We start from the raw sequence: 15,843 nt of genomic DNA on the forward strand, positions 1-15,843 counted from the left end.
TCAGTTTTTTCCTGGATGTTTTGCAGGAATTTGAAGTGTCTCCTCCTTTCTGCTGTGTTTGAGGAACCCTGAGCCCTCTCTGCCCCACAACTGGCGCTCCTGCTCCCTACACACACACATATTTTTCCTATAATTCATTTTCCATAGAGGAAAGAGCCTGTAGGACACAGGAGCTTATGGGATGACACTTCCAGGTTGCAAGCAACACATTAATTTAGTAAAGAAGCACCACTGACAGAGGTTTCCCAAATCTTTCCCCACCCATGAGCAGCCCAAAGATTCCACTTCATATTCAAGGCACTTTGGAAACGCAGCATAGAAAAGTTTTATAAAAAGTTTTACTTGGAAAACAAGGAAGAACAATGACATAACTGCAGACAACAATAATAAAATTAACAAAATGCTAATGGCTATCCATTGCTTTGTCCTTGTTGATATAAAAAGTGTAACATCAGATCCAGTGTACAAATACAAAAAAAATTGTGCATAATAAATGTACTATAATACTGTACATACAGCATAAACCGTTCAATGAGAATGAATTAAATATACCTATTTGTCTCCTGACTTGGAAGACAAAAGAATAAAGTTCTAAAGTCCTAGAGTCAGTGTATAAACCCTTTCTGGGGCTGAATCACGAGCCAACGGTATCCCTGAAAATCAGCAGAGTCAAATATTCCCTTAATGGAAGCCATTATTCATGGGACTGCTGGTTATGATAAACTAGGGGGGAAAAAAACCACAGCATATCAACCGAGCCAACATTAAATCCAGACCGAGTTCTTCCCATCTCCTGACTTGCTGCTGGCACTGCTTTTGTTGGAGCCAGCTTTGGATTTCTTCCCTCTGGAGCCGCTGGGGTTGTTTTGGTTGTTGTAAGCCTGGATGGCGAGGTCCAGGCGGTCCTGAGCCACTTTGATTTCCCTCTGCAGGATCTCCAGGTCGCTGGGGATGTTGCCCTCGTTGCTGCCATACTGCTGTTCCTGAGCTATGTTGGCTTTGTTCTGCCTGTAGGCCATCTTGGCGTTGGCCAGCTCCGTGCACTGCATCTGCTCCGGCTTCAGGGAGATGTTGTAGCCCGGGGGAGCCGAGGGTGTGTTCCAGGTGAAGGGGTAGTTAAAGGTCCCAGAGTCAACCATCTCCTTCTTCTTGGCGTTCAAGGTGTCCCGGATGGTGCCAAAGCCCAAGTGCAGCATCTCCCACACGTTCAGGAGCAGGCACATGCAGCTCACGCCGTACATTATCAGCAGGAAAATGGTTTTTTCCGTCGGCCTGGAAATGAAACAATCGACGTTGTGCGGGCAGGGCTTCCTGCTGCACACGAACACGGGGCTCACCTGGAAGCCGTAGAGGAAATACTGCCCCACCAGGAAGCCAACCTCAAACAGGGCCCTGGCCAGGAGCTGCAGGACATAAATCCTCATGAGCCCGTCCTCCCGGATCTGCCGCCGGCTGTCGTGCTTGGCTTTGGCCGGGCTCTGCTTCTCCTTGCTCTCCCTGACGCTCTCCACCTCGATCTCCGGGTACATCATGGGATCTTCCTCGTGGTCACCCTCAGCTTCCTCCAAGCCCCGGTGCTGTTTCCAGCGGATGGGCAAGCTCCTCCTCCTGGCTCTCCTGGTGGCCTCGCTGTGCTCCACCATCCTGGCGATTTTGTGGATGGCATAGCCTAGGTAGAGCACCGAGGGAGTGGCCACGAGGATGATCTGGAACACCCAGAACCTGACGTGGGAGAGAGGAGCGAAGGAGTCGTAGCAGACGTTCTCGCAGCCCGGCTGCTCCGTGTTGCACACAAACTTGCTCTGCTCGTCGTAATAAATGGATTCTCCTCCCACGGCGATCAGGACGATCCGAAACACAATCAACACTGTCAGCCAGATCTTGCCAACAAAGGTTGAATGGTTCTGGATCTCCTCTAACAGGCGGGTCAGGAAACTCCAACTCATGGTGGTCAAATGAGTTTATCTAAAAAAAACAAAGAGCCCCCACATATTTATGAGTTTATCAGCTCCAGCTTAAATGGTTCAAACTCAACTTTTACACCCAACACCCCTCCATGTTCGTGACCACCACCTGCTATCGGGATCCAGCTGCCAGAATTTGCTTGAAGATCCTACGTCTCCACCGCAGGCTTTTGAGGAATCTGTTGGAAGGAAAAGCAGCAGTTTAGAAAAATTTCATTTTAAAAGCACTCCCAAAGCTACTCCCCAGCCCAAGACAGACACACAGCTGCTCTGAATGTCATAGGTTGATAGAAACATTTAAAGTGGAAGCTGAAGACTCCAAAGCACAGTGGATGGGAAGACAAGTGCTCATGATATTTTTGGGTGCTGTTGGCCACTGAGAAAAGGATTTATTTTAATTTGTTAAAGCCTGGGCTGGTGATCATGGTCTCAGCCACAACCCATGGGACACACTGCTGTCCTAATTCAGGAAGGGATGGCCCAGCCCGCCTGTGATGCAAAGGCAGGACAACCTGGTGCCACCCTGAGCAGTGCCACCCTGCAGGGCCAGCCTAAGGACAGGGCTGGGCCAAGGAGCTCCTAACTATGCTCGAACCATCCTGCGGATGGATTTGGGTCCAGCCCCACCGGGAGGCTCAAAACCTTCCTCCAAGGCTCAGAAAAGATTTCAGCATGGATTTTGTAGTGAAAACCTGGTTGGAAAGAGTCACCTATCAAAACTTTCAGAGGAGCAGTGAGTGGAGGGGGCTGAGGGGAGAAGGGAGGGCGCTGGCAGGAGCTGAGCGAGCGCCGGAACTGCCGGGGCTGGCCGCGCTCCCGAGCGGGGCTGGCACAGCCTGCCAGGGCTGCCCTGCCAAATTCCAGTGCCTGCAGAGCCCAGGTTGCCCAGAGAAGCTGGGGCTACCCCTGCATCCCTGGAAGTGTTCAAGTGTTTAAGGTTGGAGTGAGCTTGGAGCAAGCTGGGGCAGTGGAAGGTGTCCCTGCCATGGCAGGGGTGGCACTGGATGGGCTGCAAGGTCCCTTCCACCCCAAACCATTCCAGGACTAAATTTGCAATCCTAACAGTGAAAATCCCAGCCTTGGAAACTCCTGTCTGGCAAACCCAGCAACACTGCAGGCCCTCCTGGGGCTCCAAGGAGTGAAACTGATAAAACACTGCTGGACACTGTTAGAGCAACAGGGGATGAGGCATCTTTCAGACTTTTGATGATGTCAAAAATATATCAGTTTGACATAAGGATTATTAAAAGAAATTATTACATCAGAAAAACATTTGGTGACAGATCCTGAACCCAGAACTGGACAAATCTCTAGCACTCTGATCTTAACCTGAAGAAATTCTTATTATTAGAATAAAAATTAAGAATTCTTATTCTTAACAATTCTTACTCTTAACCAGAAGAAATTCCAGGAAACTGGAGGAAAACTAATTCTTGGAACTATTCAACTTCTTCCACATAACTACAGGGTTGTTTATAAGCAAAATAATGAAATGTGAGGAGATGAAAGCAATGCAGAATTAAAGGATACAAATGTGATCTCCCTCTACTGGAATTCAGTATTTCACTGAAAAGCCACGAGCAGGGATATGGTGTGGATGGGTTGTGCAGGACATTTGATTTATCCCTTCATGACAGTGGGAGAAAAAAAAATAGCACAGGAGAGTATTAAAAAAAGCCATATTAAGTGATTAGAAGTAACAAAAGTCTTGACAAACGATTCCCATATTAGGTGCAAGATCAGCTCCATAATTCCAGCAGCTCTGAAAATCCCTGGCAGCCAGGCTGATCTTCCCAAGCTCAGCTGGGAAATGGGCCCATGGGACACAAGTTTGCAGGCTGAGAACTGGAGATGGGAGTTACCAGTAGAGGAAAACACAGATTGCTGGGGAGGCTGGAACAGCCTAAACTGCCTGAACCACACTCAGGGCAGCTCAGGAGCAGTTTTGTAACAGGGGGAGAAGTTGCTGTGGGTGCTCTGTTAACAGGGAAGGGAATGAGGCCCCTGAAGGAGCAGGGTCTCAGGGAGGGCTGTTGATAGAGTGCAGGGGATGGATGGAGCCCTGGCTGTGTCACCTGCAATCAGCAGCCAGGGCAGTGATCTTACCTCCTTGTCAGCGAGACAGCCCCGGGCGCCTGCGGCTGCATCCTTCAGCACTTGCTCCAGCATCAGAGAGTGGGGACAGGAGGCTCAAAACCAGCTGAGGGACAGGGAGGATGCCTAAAAGTGAGTGATTTACAAAGATCAATTTGTTTAGTTGGGAAACATAGGAGGAAAATGAAAGCGAATCCCAACAGCAATGAGTTAGGATGATGATGTGTCATTAAAATTACCAATTAGGACAAAAATCCCCAGCCCTCCCTCAGGTGGACAGGCCACCTGTACTCTGCCCTGAAGAACATGTTTGAGTCATTTGTGTTCCACAGATAACAGCTATCAGAGGTGCATGCAATCCTCCCAAAGCTTCCATCCAAGCTCTCTCTGCTGCCATCACTCCATACAGCACTGGCTGAAATCCCTGCTGCCATCATTCCATAGAGCACTGGCTGAAATAACACATTTTTAACAGGCAAAGGGACCAGAGGTTCCAGTCCCAGATCAGTCCCTTCCTACAGCAATGGCACCCCCATTTCAGAAAGGCACCCAAGAGCACTTGAATTTTGTGTTAGTGGGATGAGACAGTGCTTCAGACACCCCACACTCAGCATTTCCCACTCACATTTGGGGTCCAGATGAGGGGAGGGAGTCTGGGGGTGAGAAGGGCAATGGGCAGCAAAGGCAGGTGAACCCCACATCTGGAACAGGAGGTTAACAGAGAGGAGGAACCCCAAAACCCCTGTGCCACCACATCTCATCATCCTGGGCACCAACAGGACAGGCACATCCTCCCCCTCAAGATTCATCAACTAAAGACAAGACAAAACCCACAGGAGTTATGGAGGCTAATTCTTATTCTCTGAAAATGTCAGGGCCACACTTTTCACTGAAAGTAAACTACTGAGTAAATCTGAAATTAATTAACCACTGTTGCCAATGTAAATTTGAAGTAACAGCAGGAACCAGCCTTTAAATTTTCATATTCTGTCACATTCCTCAGGAGTTAAGGACAGGGAAGTTTGAAATGAGTGCAGATTTCAGTGAGAGAATCTTCACTTTTAGACAAGCTGCTGCATCCCATCTGAGAAATTTCTTCAAGATCCATGCCAGCTTTTCACAGTGCATTTTCTACCTGCAGACAGGTACCAAAAACACCATAGGGATCATTCCTGTGATTCCCAACCTGAATTCCAGCAGTTTTATCAATGCAGAGTGCCATGTACAGATACATACAGGGGCTGCCACAGCCCTGGGATGCAGGAAGATTTACCCAATTTAACAACCAATTAGTGGGTCCTGGCTGTGGAGCTCTGAAGCTGCCCAAGAGCTGATTGGCTTTGCCAAGAAAATGTCACTTTGTCCATTTAGTCCTAGCCCTGACTGCTGGGACAAACACAGGAGGACCCATGAGCAGGCAAAGAACTTCCTGAGCTTTAAGGAAATGTTTTGGTTCAAGCAAAATGACAGTCATTAAGTCTTGGAAAGGTTCAGCCCATCCAAATTCAATGCAGAACAAACTCAAGAACTTGCAAGTGGAATTGCTTCCGTTCTGTGGGATCAGCCAAGGTTAGAGGGGCTCATTCTGCCTGATCCTCCTGCATTTGGGATCAGCCAAGGTTAGAGGGGCTCATTCTGCCTCTCCTCTGCCTGATCCTTCTGCATTTGGGATCAGCCAAGGTTAGAGGGCTCATTCTGCCTGATCCTTCTGCATTTGGGATCAGCCAAGGTTAGAGGGGCTCATTCTGTCTGATCCTTCTGTACTTGGGATCAGCCAAGGTTAGAGGGGCTCATTCTGCCTGATCCTCCTGCATTTGGGATCAGCCAAGGTCAGAGGGGCTCATTCTGTCTGATCCTCCTGCATTTGGGATCAGCCAAGGTCAGAGGGGCTCATTCTGTCTGATCCTTCTGTCCTTGGGATCAGCCAAGGTTAGAGGGGCTCATTCTGCCTGATCCTTCTGTATCTGGGATCAGCCAAGGTTAGAGGGGCTCATTCTGCCTGATCCTCCTGCATTTGGGATCAGCCAAGGTTAGAGGGGCTCATTCTGTCTGATCCTTCTGTATCTGGGATCAGCCAAGGTTAGAGGGGCTCATTCTGCCTCTCCTCTGTCTGATCCTTCTGTATCTGGGATCAGCCAAGGTTAGAGGGGCTCATTCTGCCTGATCCTTCTGTGTTTGGGATCAGCCAAGGTTAGAGGGGCTCATTCTGCCTCTCCTGCCTGATCCTTCTGTGTTTGGGATCAGCCAAGGTTAGAGGGGCTCATTCTGCCTCTCCTCTGCCTGATCCTTCTGTATCTGGGATCAGCCAAGGTTAGAGGGGCACATTCTGCAGCACCCAGCCACATCACAGTAACCTTCACCCAGCATACACCCACGCTCCTGCAGCTGCTGTTTCTGGCAACATTTAACTCAATAATTTTCCAATGTTTGAAAGAAAAGTCTATGGACACTGACACGCATCTGAGGAAGGCAGAATGTCAGCAATTTCAGCTCATTTAAGTCATGCCAGAAAGTGCATTTGAGAGAGACTTTCATTTCTTGTATTTGTCATAAGTTCATTTCAGCACTTCCAGCTGAGGAGGCTCCTTGGAGCGGGCAGGATCCATGATGAAATATCAGGAGGTTTATCTGTGACAGTGGGCTGGCTCCTGAATTAAAGCTTTGCAGGCTCTGACATCCAGAGAAAATGAAGAAAAATTTGGAGCAGGTAGATGGGAAAAAAGAAATGAGCTTCAGGTGGAGAATTTCTGGAGTCAACACAGCTGGGAATGGCCCCTCAGGTGTGCCCTCTCCTCTACCCAGCCCATGGGGGGTTGGCCATGAATTTAAACATTTTAACATTCAGATTTTCACCTCCTTTCAGTTTTCTCCTCAAACAGAGATGACCTCCTACCACTCAGGATGGGAAGAACTGCAGTGTGGAGCAGCAGTTATTGTAAAATCCTCCAAATCCAGCCCTTGGATGGGACAGCTGAGGTGTGGCAGGGACAGCAGGGGGGCAGGAGGAAATTAAAATGTTCCAGCAGTGTCCCCATTCCCCTGAGATGGAGAGGACCTGGAGGGCAGCACCATGTGGGTGCCAAGGCAGCCTCATTCAGGGCTGTGAAATCCCAAACACCTTCGGAGCCATCTCCTGGCCTTGTCCTGGCACAGACTGGGCCCAGCCCAGCACAAACTGGAGCCCCCTGACCCCATCCCAGTACAAACTGGATCCCCTTGAATCCATCCCAGTACAAACTGGAGCCCCTTGAATCCATCCCAGTACAAACTGGAGCCCCTTGACTCCATCCCAGCACAAACTGGATCCCCTTGAATCCATCCCAGCACAAACTGTAACCCCTTGACTCCATCCCAGCACAAACTGGAACCATTTAAATCCATCCCAGCACAAACTGGAGCACATTGAATCCATCCCAGCACAAACTGGATCCCCTTGAATCCATCCCAGTACAAACTGGATCCCCTTGAATCCATCCCAGCACAAACTGGAGCCCATTGACTTCATCCCAGCACAAACTGAAACCCTCTGACTCCATCCCAGCACAAACTGGAACCCCTTGAATCCATCCCAGCACAAACTGGAGCCCCTTGACCCCAGCCCAGCACAAACTGGAGCCCCTTGAATCCATCCCAGCACAAACTGGAGCCTCTTGACTCCATCCCAGTACAAACTGGAGCCCCTTGAATCCATCCCAGTACAAACTGGAGCCCCTTGACTCCATCCCAGCACAAACTGGATCCCCTTGACCCCAGCCCAGCACAAACTGGAACCCTCTGACTTCATCCCAGCACAAACTGGAGCCCTTTGAATCCATCCCAGCACAAACTGGAACCCTCTGACTCCATCCCAGCACAAACTGGAACCCCTTGAATCCATCCCAGCACAAACTGGAACCCTCTGACTCCATCCCAGCACAAACTGGAACTCCTTGAATCCATCCCAGCACAAACTGGAGCCCCTTGGATTGAGCCCAGTCCAAACTGGAGCCCCTTAGCCCCAGCCCAGTACAAACTGGTGGAAGGTGTCCCTGCCCTTTGATAGCAGGGAGTGGTGGAGGGTCCCTAAATTTTCATATTTCACCAGCAGCTCCTCAGACAAGGCTTCCCTGAAGGCTTCATAGCCTCAAGGAGAATGAATATATCTACAGAAGACTTTTTTTCCTCCCTAAATTATGTCTTCCCAGGTCATGCTACTGAAATTTGATTAATTTATTAATGATTTATTTGTTTTGTTTTGTTTTTAAGCAGTTTAAAAAGACATGTGCTGAGCAGGGAAAAAAAAGAAGAAATGCATGGCAATTCTGTTGTTAATCAAAAGAGGTTTCATGCTGCATGAAAGTGAAATTGAGCCTACAGGCTAATTAAAATAGTGTTTGAATTAGGATGAATGAATAATTAGCATTATTCATTCAGATCTCATTTACATTGAAAAGTAAGAAATTACATGATTTACAAGTACTTTTGAGGAAGCAGAGGGGTTCCTTTCCTGGAAAATGAGTAAGACTTTACTGCTCAAGAAAGCAGAGAGCTGTGGCCAGACCTGGCATTGGAATGGTGCCTGAATCCTGGTGACACCATTCTGAATCCTGAATCCTGAATCCTGGTGACAGAGAATTCAGACACCATTCTGAATCCTGAATCCTGAATCCTGGTGACAGAGAATTCAGACACCATTCTGAATCCTGAATCCTGGTGACAGAGAATTCAGACACCATTCTGAATCCTGAATCCTGGTGACAGAGGATTCAGACACCATTCTGAATCCTGAATCCTGGTGACAGAGGATTCAGACACCATTCTGAATCCTGAATCCTGGTGACAGAGAATTCAGACACCATTCTGAATCCTGAATCCTGGTGACAGAGAATTCAGACACCATTCTGAATCCTGAATCCTGGTGACAGAGAATTCAGACACCATTCTGAATCCTGAATCCTGGTGACAGAGGATTCAGACACCATTCTGAATCCTGAATCCTGGTGACAGAGAATTCAGACACCATTCTGAATCCTGAATCCTGGTGACAGAGAATTCAGACACCATTCTGAATCCTGAATCCTGGTGACAGAGAATTCAGGCACCATTCTGAATCCTGAATCCTGGTGACAGAGGATCCAGGGACCATTCTGAATCCTGAATCCTGAATCCTGGTGACAGAGGATTCAGGCACCATTCTGAATCCTGAATCCTGGTGACAGAGGATTCAAGGACCATTCTGAATCCTGAATCCTGGTGACAGAGGATTATTCAGGGACCATTCTGAATCCTGAATCCTGAATCCTGGTGAGTGCTGATGCCACCTGCATTCCCTGAGCAGGAATTCCATTGTCCTGAGTGACACCAGAGCAAGGATGTGAGGATAACACAACTCACAACTACCACTCTTCTATCCTCTGTGAAGGAAATGGGTTCAACCCCCACCAATTTTACTCCTTTTTTTCAGCAATAAAGATGAAAAGGAATAAGAAGAGTGCACTGAATTTTATTTTTAATCTTGTAGAATATTTAGGAAGGAAAAAGCTGGGACTTTTTGGAGAGAACACAGTGCTCTTTCAAATAAATCCTCTGTCATCTGGCAGGGCTCACGTGGCAACAGCACAGAATGGTTTGGAAAAAGCCACAATGTCAATGTCAATTTGGAAACCATTTGTGAATGGTGCCTTCCAATCCCAGGCATGCTAACAAGGCTCTGCTGATTCCCAGACCAACCCACCCCACGCTGAATGATGAGACCACAGCTCCTGGGAGGGATATAAATAGAACAGGAAAATATGGGTAAGAGGTAGGGATATAATAAGATTCTTACGCTGTCAAAAAAAATCAAGATGTCAAGTGTGTATCTATTTGAAAATCAACATATCCCCAGTGCAGCATGGAGCTCACAGATAAACTGGAATTTGCAGCTAAGACATGAAGCTCTGGTCGCCTCGGCGTGCCCTCCAGGTACTGCTGACATGAAGCCAAGTGACAATTTTAGCAACACTCCCCCGCAGTGACAACATTCAGATGAAATCACGACGTGTTTTGTGCTGGCCCAAAGCTGCTTTTGCTGCACCTCCAGCAAGAAGGGCTGCTGCAGGAGGCAGCGTGTGCAGGGCAGGGCAGAACCCAGGAAATCTCAAAAAAAAAAAATCTAGGAAATTCCTCTGGCTGCCCCTGCAGGACTCCAGAGCCTGATTAAGGGGCTCACCCGTGCCTTCAATTTTAGCCCTTGGAAAAAATTACCAAGTAGCTCTCCATGGAAAACTCACAATTCTATAGCTCATTTTCCATGGAAAGCTCTCAATTCCATGGCTCACTCTCCATGGAAAACTCTCCATTCCTCTCCTCATTTTCCATGGAAAACTCTCCATTCCATGGCTCACTCTCCATGGAAGACTCACAATTCTATAGCTCATTTTCCATGGAAAACTCATCATTCCATAGCTCGTTCTCCATGGAAAACTCACCATTCCTCTCCTCATTTTCCATGGAAAACTCTCCATTCCATGGCTCACTCTCCATGGAAAACTCACAATTCTATGGCTCATTTTCCATAGCTCATTTTCCATGGAAGACTCACAATTCTATAGCTCATTTTCCATGGAAAACTCTCCATTCCATGGCTCACTCTCCATGGAAAACTCACCATTCCTCTCCTCATTTTCCATGGAAAACTCTCCATTCCATAGCTCATTCTCCATGGAAAACTCACCATTCCTCTCCTCATTTTCCATGGAAAACTCTCCATTCCATAGCTCATTCTCCATGGAAAACTCACAATTCCATAGCTCATTTTCCATGGAAATGGAAAGCTCACCATTCCATAGCTCATTCTCCATGGAAAACTCATCATTCCACAGCTCATTCTCCATGGAAAACTCATCATTCCTCTCCTCATTTTCCATGGAAAACTCTCCATTCCATGATTCATTTTCCATGGAAAACTCTCCATTCCTCTCCTCATTATCCATGGAAAACTCTCCATTCCATAGCTCATTCTCCATGGAATATTCACAATTCTATGGCTCATTTTCCATGGAAAACTCTCCATTCCTCTCCTCACTCTCCATGGAAAACTCTCCACTCCATAGCTCATTCTCCAGGGAAAACTCTCCAAATAACAAGTAATGAAATCTTAAGTAGAGTGATAGTCAGTTTGTTACAAGATATAAAAGTAGGATTTTGAGTTTTTAGAAGCCAAGGTGGAGGGATCTGGGCATGCCTTGTCCTTCTTCCTTCTTCTTCTTGGCCTCCATATTCTGGGTGATGGTGAAACTTTTGGATTGGTTTAGAGTAGAAGCTCACTGTCTAACATAGGTGAATACTGGGAAATTATTGTAAATATTGTTCATGCAGTTTTTATATAAAAGGTAACACCAGTGTGCCTCAACCCGACCAGCCAGACAGACCTTGGCAGGTCAGAGAAAGAATTTTAGAGATAAGAAATAATAAACAACTTTGAGAATCAGAACAGCAGAATCCTGAGTCCTTCTTCAGCTGGGAAAAGAGACATTCTAACACATTTTGGGGTCATCCTGACCACAGAGACCCCAGAGACTGGCAGGGACAGTGGGACCATCCCAGCAGCACCAGGACAGGACAAACTGAATCTGACCAGAGTTCATCTGAGAGCAGGAGCCTGCAGTGCCAACAGTGCCAACAGACTCCAGGTGGCTCTCCAAAATGCAGTTTATTGTATCCAAAATGCAGTTTATTGTACTCAAAATGCAGTTTATTCCATCCAAGATGTTACAGCAGCCCAGGGTCATGGGTGACAGAGCTGTGCCCACAGCTGTCAGCTCCTGAGACCCCTAGTTTAGGTTACAAATGCATTCTATACTTTGGTTTTGGTTACAAATGCATTCTATACTTTTCTTTTTGTTACAATGCATTCTATACTTTTCTTTGCTGAACATCTTCATACAGTAGAACCAATCTATACCTTAACTTTTATCTACAGCCTATCATAACTACTGTAATTACCATATTCATGTTACTGTTCTCCAATCACTCAAAGTCGGTACATTACAGTTTAAGCTGGAAATTGTATTTCAGTTTTCTTGCAGTGGAAAATTCTGAGACCTTTTTCTATTAACTTGTTTGCCTGTGCTATCTCTCTGCTTGGTAAAAACATTTTGTTTGAGATGGGTTTATCCTTTGCTGTAAGCCATAAAAACCCCTTCTAACTAACACACCCTTTGCCTCCTTGGTTATCCAGTAAGGCTGGCTCAGCAATTATTTTCTTTTATATCAAAACTTGCTTTTATTTCTATTCTTTCTTCAAATTCTATATTCAAGAATATTTCTGCTGAGCATCCATATCTGTGAGACTTTCTTGTCAAACTTTCATCCTTCCCAACACCATGGGAAATGGACACTGGGCTCTGTCACCTCAGGAGATTTTTGGAGGCCATTGTGGGGTTTGTGTCAGCCTGAATCCCTTCACACACACTCAGCAATCAGCAGCCCTTCCAAAGGATGGGAATGACCATCTCTTCTCCAGCCTCAAACATCTCACAGCTCTTCTCCACCACTGTTTAACCCCATGAGCCCACATGGTTTGAGCAGCTCCTGTAGGAACTGGGCTCCTGCAGCCCTGGGTCATGCTGGAACTGACAGGTCCAGCCTGGAGAAAAGGAGACTCAGGGGTGCCCTCATCACTCTCACAGCTCCTGAAGGGTGCCTGTGCTCAGCTGGGGATGGGCTCTTTCTCCAGGAACTGACACAACCAGAGGTCACAATCTCAAACTGCACCAAGGGAAATTTAGGTTGGATATTAGGAAAGAGTTGTTTACAGAAAGAGTGATAAAGTTCTGGAATGGAGGTGGTGGAGTCACCAAACCTCAGGCCACAACCCCAGGCCCTGCAGTGAGGCAAGGAGGAACAATTCTCTTTCCCCAGACAGAGTCACAAGGATCCAAAGGGAAGAAAGAACAGAACACACAGAACTCTGAGGGTTGCACCCCTGGGAAGCACAGAGGGACAGGCTGCACATCCCTGTGCTCACCTGGATCCTGCAGCTCCCTGGCAGTGAGGTCTGGGGAAGGCCAAACTCACTCCACACAGCTCCAGTCAGGCATCAAAGACCTCCCTGCCTTGAAACTTGGGGTGAGCAGAGCCTGGACAATGCAAACCCAGCACCTGAGCCCACCCAGGACCTCAGACCACAACCCTGAGCCTGCAGTGAGGCAAAAAGGAACAATCTGCTTCCCCAGAAAAACCCACAAATTTCCAAAGGGAAGAAGGCACAGAACACACAGAACTCTGGGTGCTGCATCCCTGGGAAGCACAGAGGGACAGGCTGCACATCCCTGTGCTTACCTGAATCCTGCAGCAGTTCTGGACCCTTAGGACAGGCTGCACATCCCTGTGCTCACCTGGATCCCTGCAGCTCTCTGGTAGCAAGATCTGGGGAAGGCCAACCTCACTCCTACACAGTTCCAGTCAGGCATCAGAGAGACCTCCAGGCCTTGAAACTTGGGGTGAGCAGAGCCTGGACAATGCAAACCCAGCACCTGAGCCCACCTCAGACCACAACCCTGAGTCTGCAACAAGGCAAGGAGGAACAATCTGCTTCCCCACAAGGGTCCAGAGGGAAGAAGGCATAGAACACACAGAACTCTGGGTGCTGCATCCCTGGGAAGCACAGAGGGACAGGCTGCACATCCATGTGCTTATCTGGATCCTGCAGCTCCCTGGCAGTGAGGTCTGGGGAAGGCCAAACTCACTCCACACAGCTCCAGTCAGGCATCAAAGACCTCCCTGCCTTGAAACTTGGGGTGAGCAGAGCCTGGACAATGCAAACCCAGCAGCTGAGCCCACCCAGGACCTCAGACCACAACCCTGAGCCTGCAGTGAGGCAAAAAGGAACAATCTGCTTCCCCAGAAAAACTCACAAATTTCCAAAGGGAAGAAGGCACAGAACACACAGAACTCTGGGTGCTGCACCCCTGGGAAGCACAGAGGGACAGGCTGCACATCCCTGTGCTTACCTGAATCCTGCAGCAGTTCTGGACCCTTAGGACAGGCTGCACCTCCCTGTGCTCACCTGGATCCCTGCAGCTCTCTGGTAGCAAGATCTGGGGAAGGCCAACCTCACTCCTACACAGTTCCAGTCAGGCATCAGAGAGACCTCCAGGCCTTGAAACTTGGGGTGAGCAGAGCCTGGACAATGCAAACCCAGCACCTGAGCCCACCTCAGACCACAACCCTGAGCCTGCAACAAGGCAAGGAGGAACAATCTGCTTCCCCACAAGGGTCCAAAGGGAAGAAGGCACAGAACACACAGAACTCTGGGTGCTGCATCCCTGGGAAGCACAGAGGGACAGGCTGCACATCCCTGTGCTTACCTGAATCCTGCAGCTCCCTGGCAGTGAGGTCTGGGGAAGGCTAAACTCACTCCCACACCCTTCCAGTCGGGTATCAGAGAGACCTCCCTGCCTTGAAACCTGGGGTGAGCAGAGCCTGGACAATGCAAACCCAGCAGCTGAGCCAACCCAGGACCTCAGACCACAACCCTGAGCCTGCAGTGAGGCAAAAAGGAACAATCTGCTTCCCCAGAAAAACTCACAAATTTTCAAAGGGAAGAAGGCACAGAACACACAGAACTCTGGGTGCTGCACCCCTGGGAAGCACAGAGGGACAGGCTGCACATCCCTGTGCTTACCTGGATCCTGCAGCTCCCTGGCAGTGAGGTCTGGGGAAGGCCATCCTCACTCCACACAGCTCCATTCAGGCATCAGAGAGCCCTCCCTGGCTGGATGTGATCAGAGACTCAAATAACCACAACACCCCTTTAACTGCACCCGATTCCAGCACAGCCAACAGCTCCACAGCGTTTCCCCAGGGCTCCTCCTCTGTGCTCACAGGGATGAGTGGCAAAAGAAAATGACACACTGGAGGCAGCTGACCCAAATATCACTCTCATGGCCATCTCAGGGAAGGAGAGAGAAGCCAAAAGAGAGCAATTCTGTCAGCTCCTGCACATCAAAATCAAAGGTTCTCACTTGGCTGAGCGGGATGGGGATGAACACCTCACGCTCCCACCACCATCTCATGGCAGTCAAGAGAAACCACGGCAGTGTTTGCTTCATAGATAAGCCTCAAAACCTCCCATGAACAGCTTGGAAATGAAACAGACACCACAGAGCCCGACACAGTCTGCCACAACCTCCCCAGTCACCCATCCTGCAACATGGCAGCTGCTTCTCTGTGACCTACATTCAAAAAAATAAAAAAAGAGTTTTATTCCCTAGCTCTGTCTGGTCTAGTGGGAGCCACTGCCTCAGCCTGCAACTCCACCAAATCCACAGCACATTTTCTACAAGAGCAGCTCTGCACAGAGGCAGAGGAGGAAACTGCAAAGCAAACATCACCACTGCAAACCCTCCCTGCCATGCTGGGGATTTCAGGACACCCAGCACTCAGAACTCTGCTAAACTTGGCCTGGATTGTTCCCATGTTGGGACACAGAGGAGCAGAAAGCCTTGGAGCCCTTTGGCACTTCACCAAACAGGAGGGTAATACATTAAAGGGAAATCTTTGATATCAGGTGTTTTGGTGAGTCTGAACCTCTCAAGTACCTCAGCCAATGGGGAAAGAGAGAAGGGAAATTGGGATCAAAAGGGAGGCTGAGTCCTCCAAAAATTTGAGAGATGCCCCATGGCCTCTCCCTTTATTGGAATAAAGTCAAAGGATTCCTCTGCCTCCTTTTTGGACATAAACCTCTGGTGTTTGTGGATTAATTTTCTTAACAATGGTGTTGGGACACACAGCCAAGGACAGCACCTTACCAGAGAACCAC

At 48.3% G+C, this 15,843-nt stretch overlaps 1 protein-coding gene across 5 annotated transcripts in view; it reads right to left on the reverse strand.

Moving 5' to 3' along the window:
- Positions 1-318: 318 nt before the first annotated feature.
- The window catches only part of GJC1 (gap junction protein gamma 1), a 33,298-nt gene continuing 17,773 nt past the window's right edge, over positions 319-15,843 (reverse strand). For 3 of the 5 annotated variants that reach the window (XM_063178753.1, XM_063178752.1, XM_063178754.1), the window contains exons 2-4: positions 4,071-4,184; positions 2,074-2,143; positions 319-1,965 (exon numbers count right to left, since the gene is read on the reverse strand). In XM_063178753.1, coding sequence (XP_063034823.1) covers positions 765-1,946 — 1,182 coding nt within the window. In that variant the 5' untranslated portion in view covers positions 1,947-1,965; positions 2,074-2,143; positions 4,071-4,184 and the 3' untranslated portion in view covers positions 319-764. Of the gene's footprint in view, positions 1,966-2,073; positions 2,147-4,070; positions 4,185-5,117; positions 5,659-15,843 lie in introns of those variants that run through there. The other 2 variants (XM_063178755.1, XM_063178756.1) reach the window with 2 other exon arrangements.

This window comes from Melospiza melodia, chromosome 30 (genome assembly GCF_035770615.1).
Source record: "Melospiza melodia melodia isolate bMelMel2 chromosome 30, bMelMel2.pri, whole genome shotgun sequence".
NCBI lineage: Eukaryota > Metazoa > Chordata > Aves > Passeriformes > Passerellidae > Melospiza > Melospiza melodia.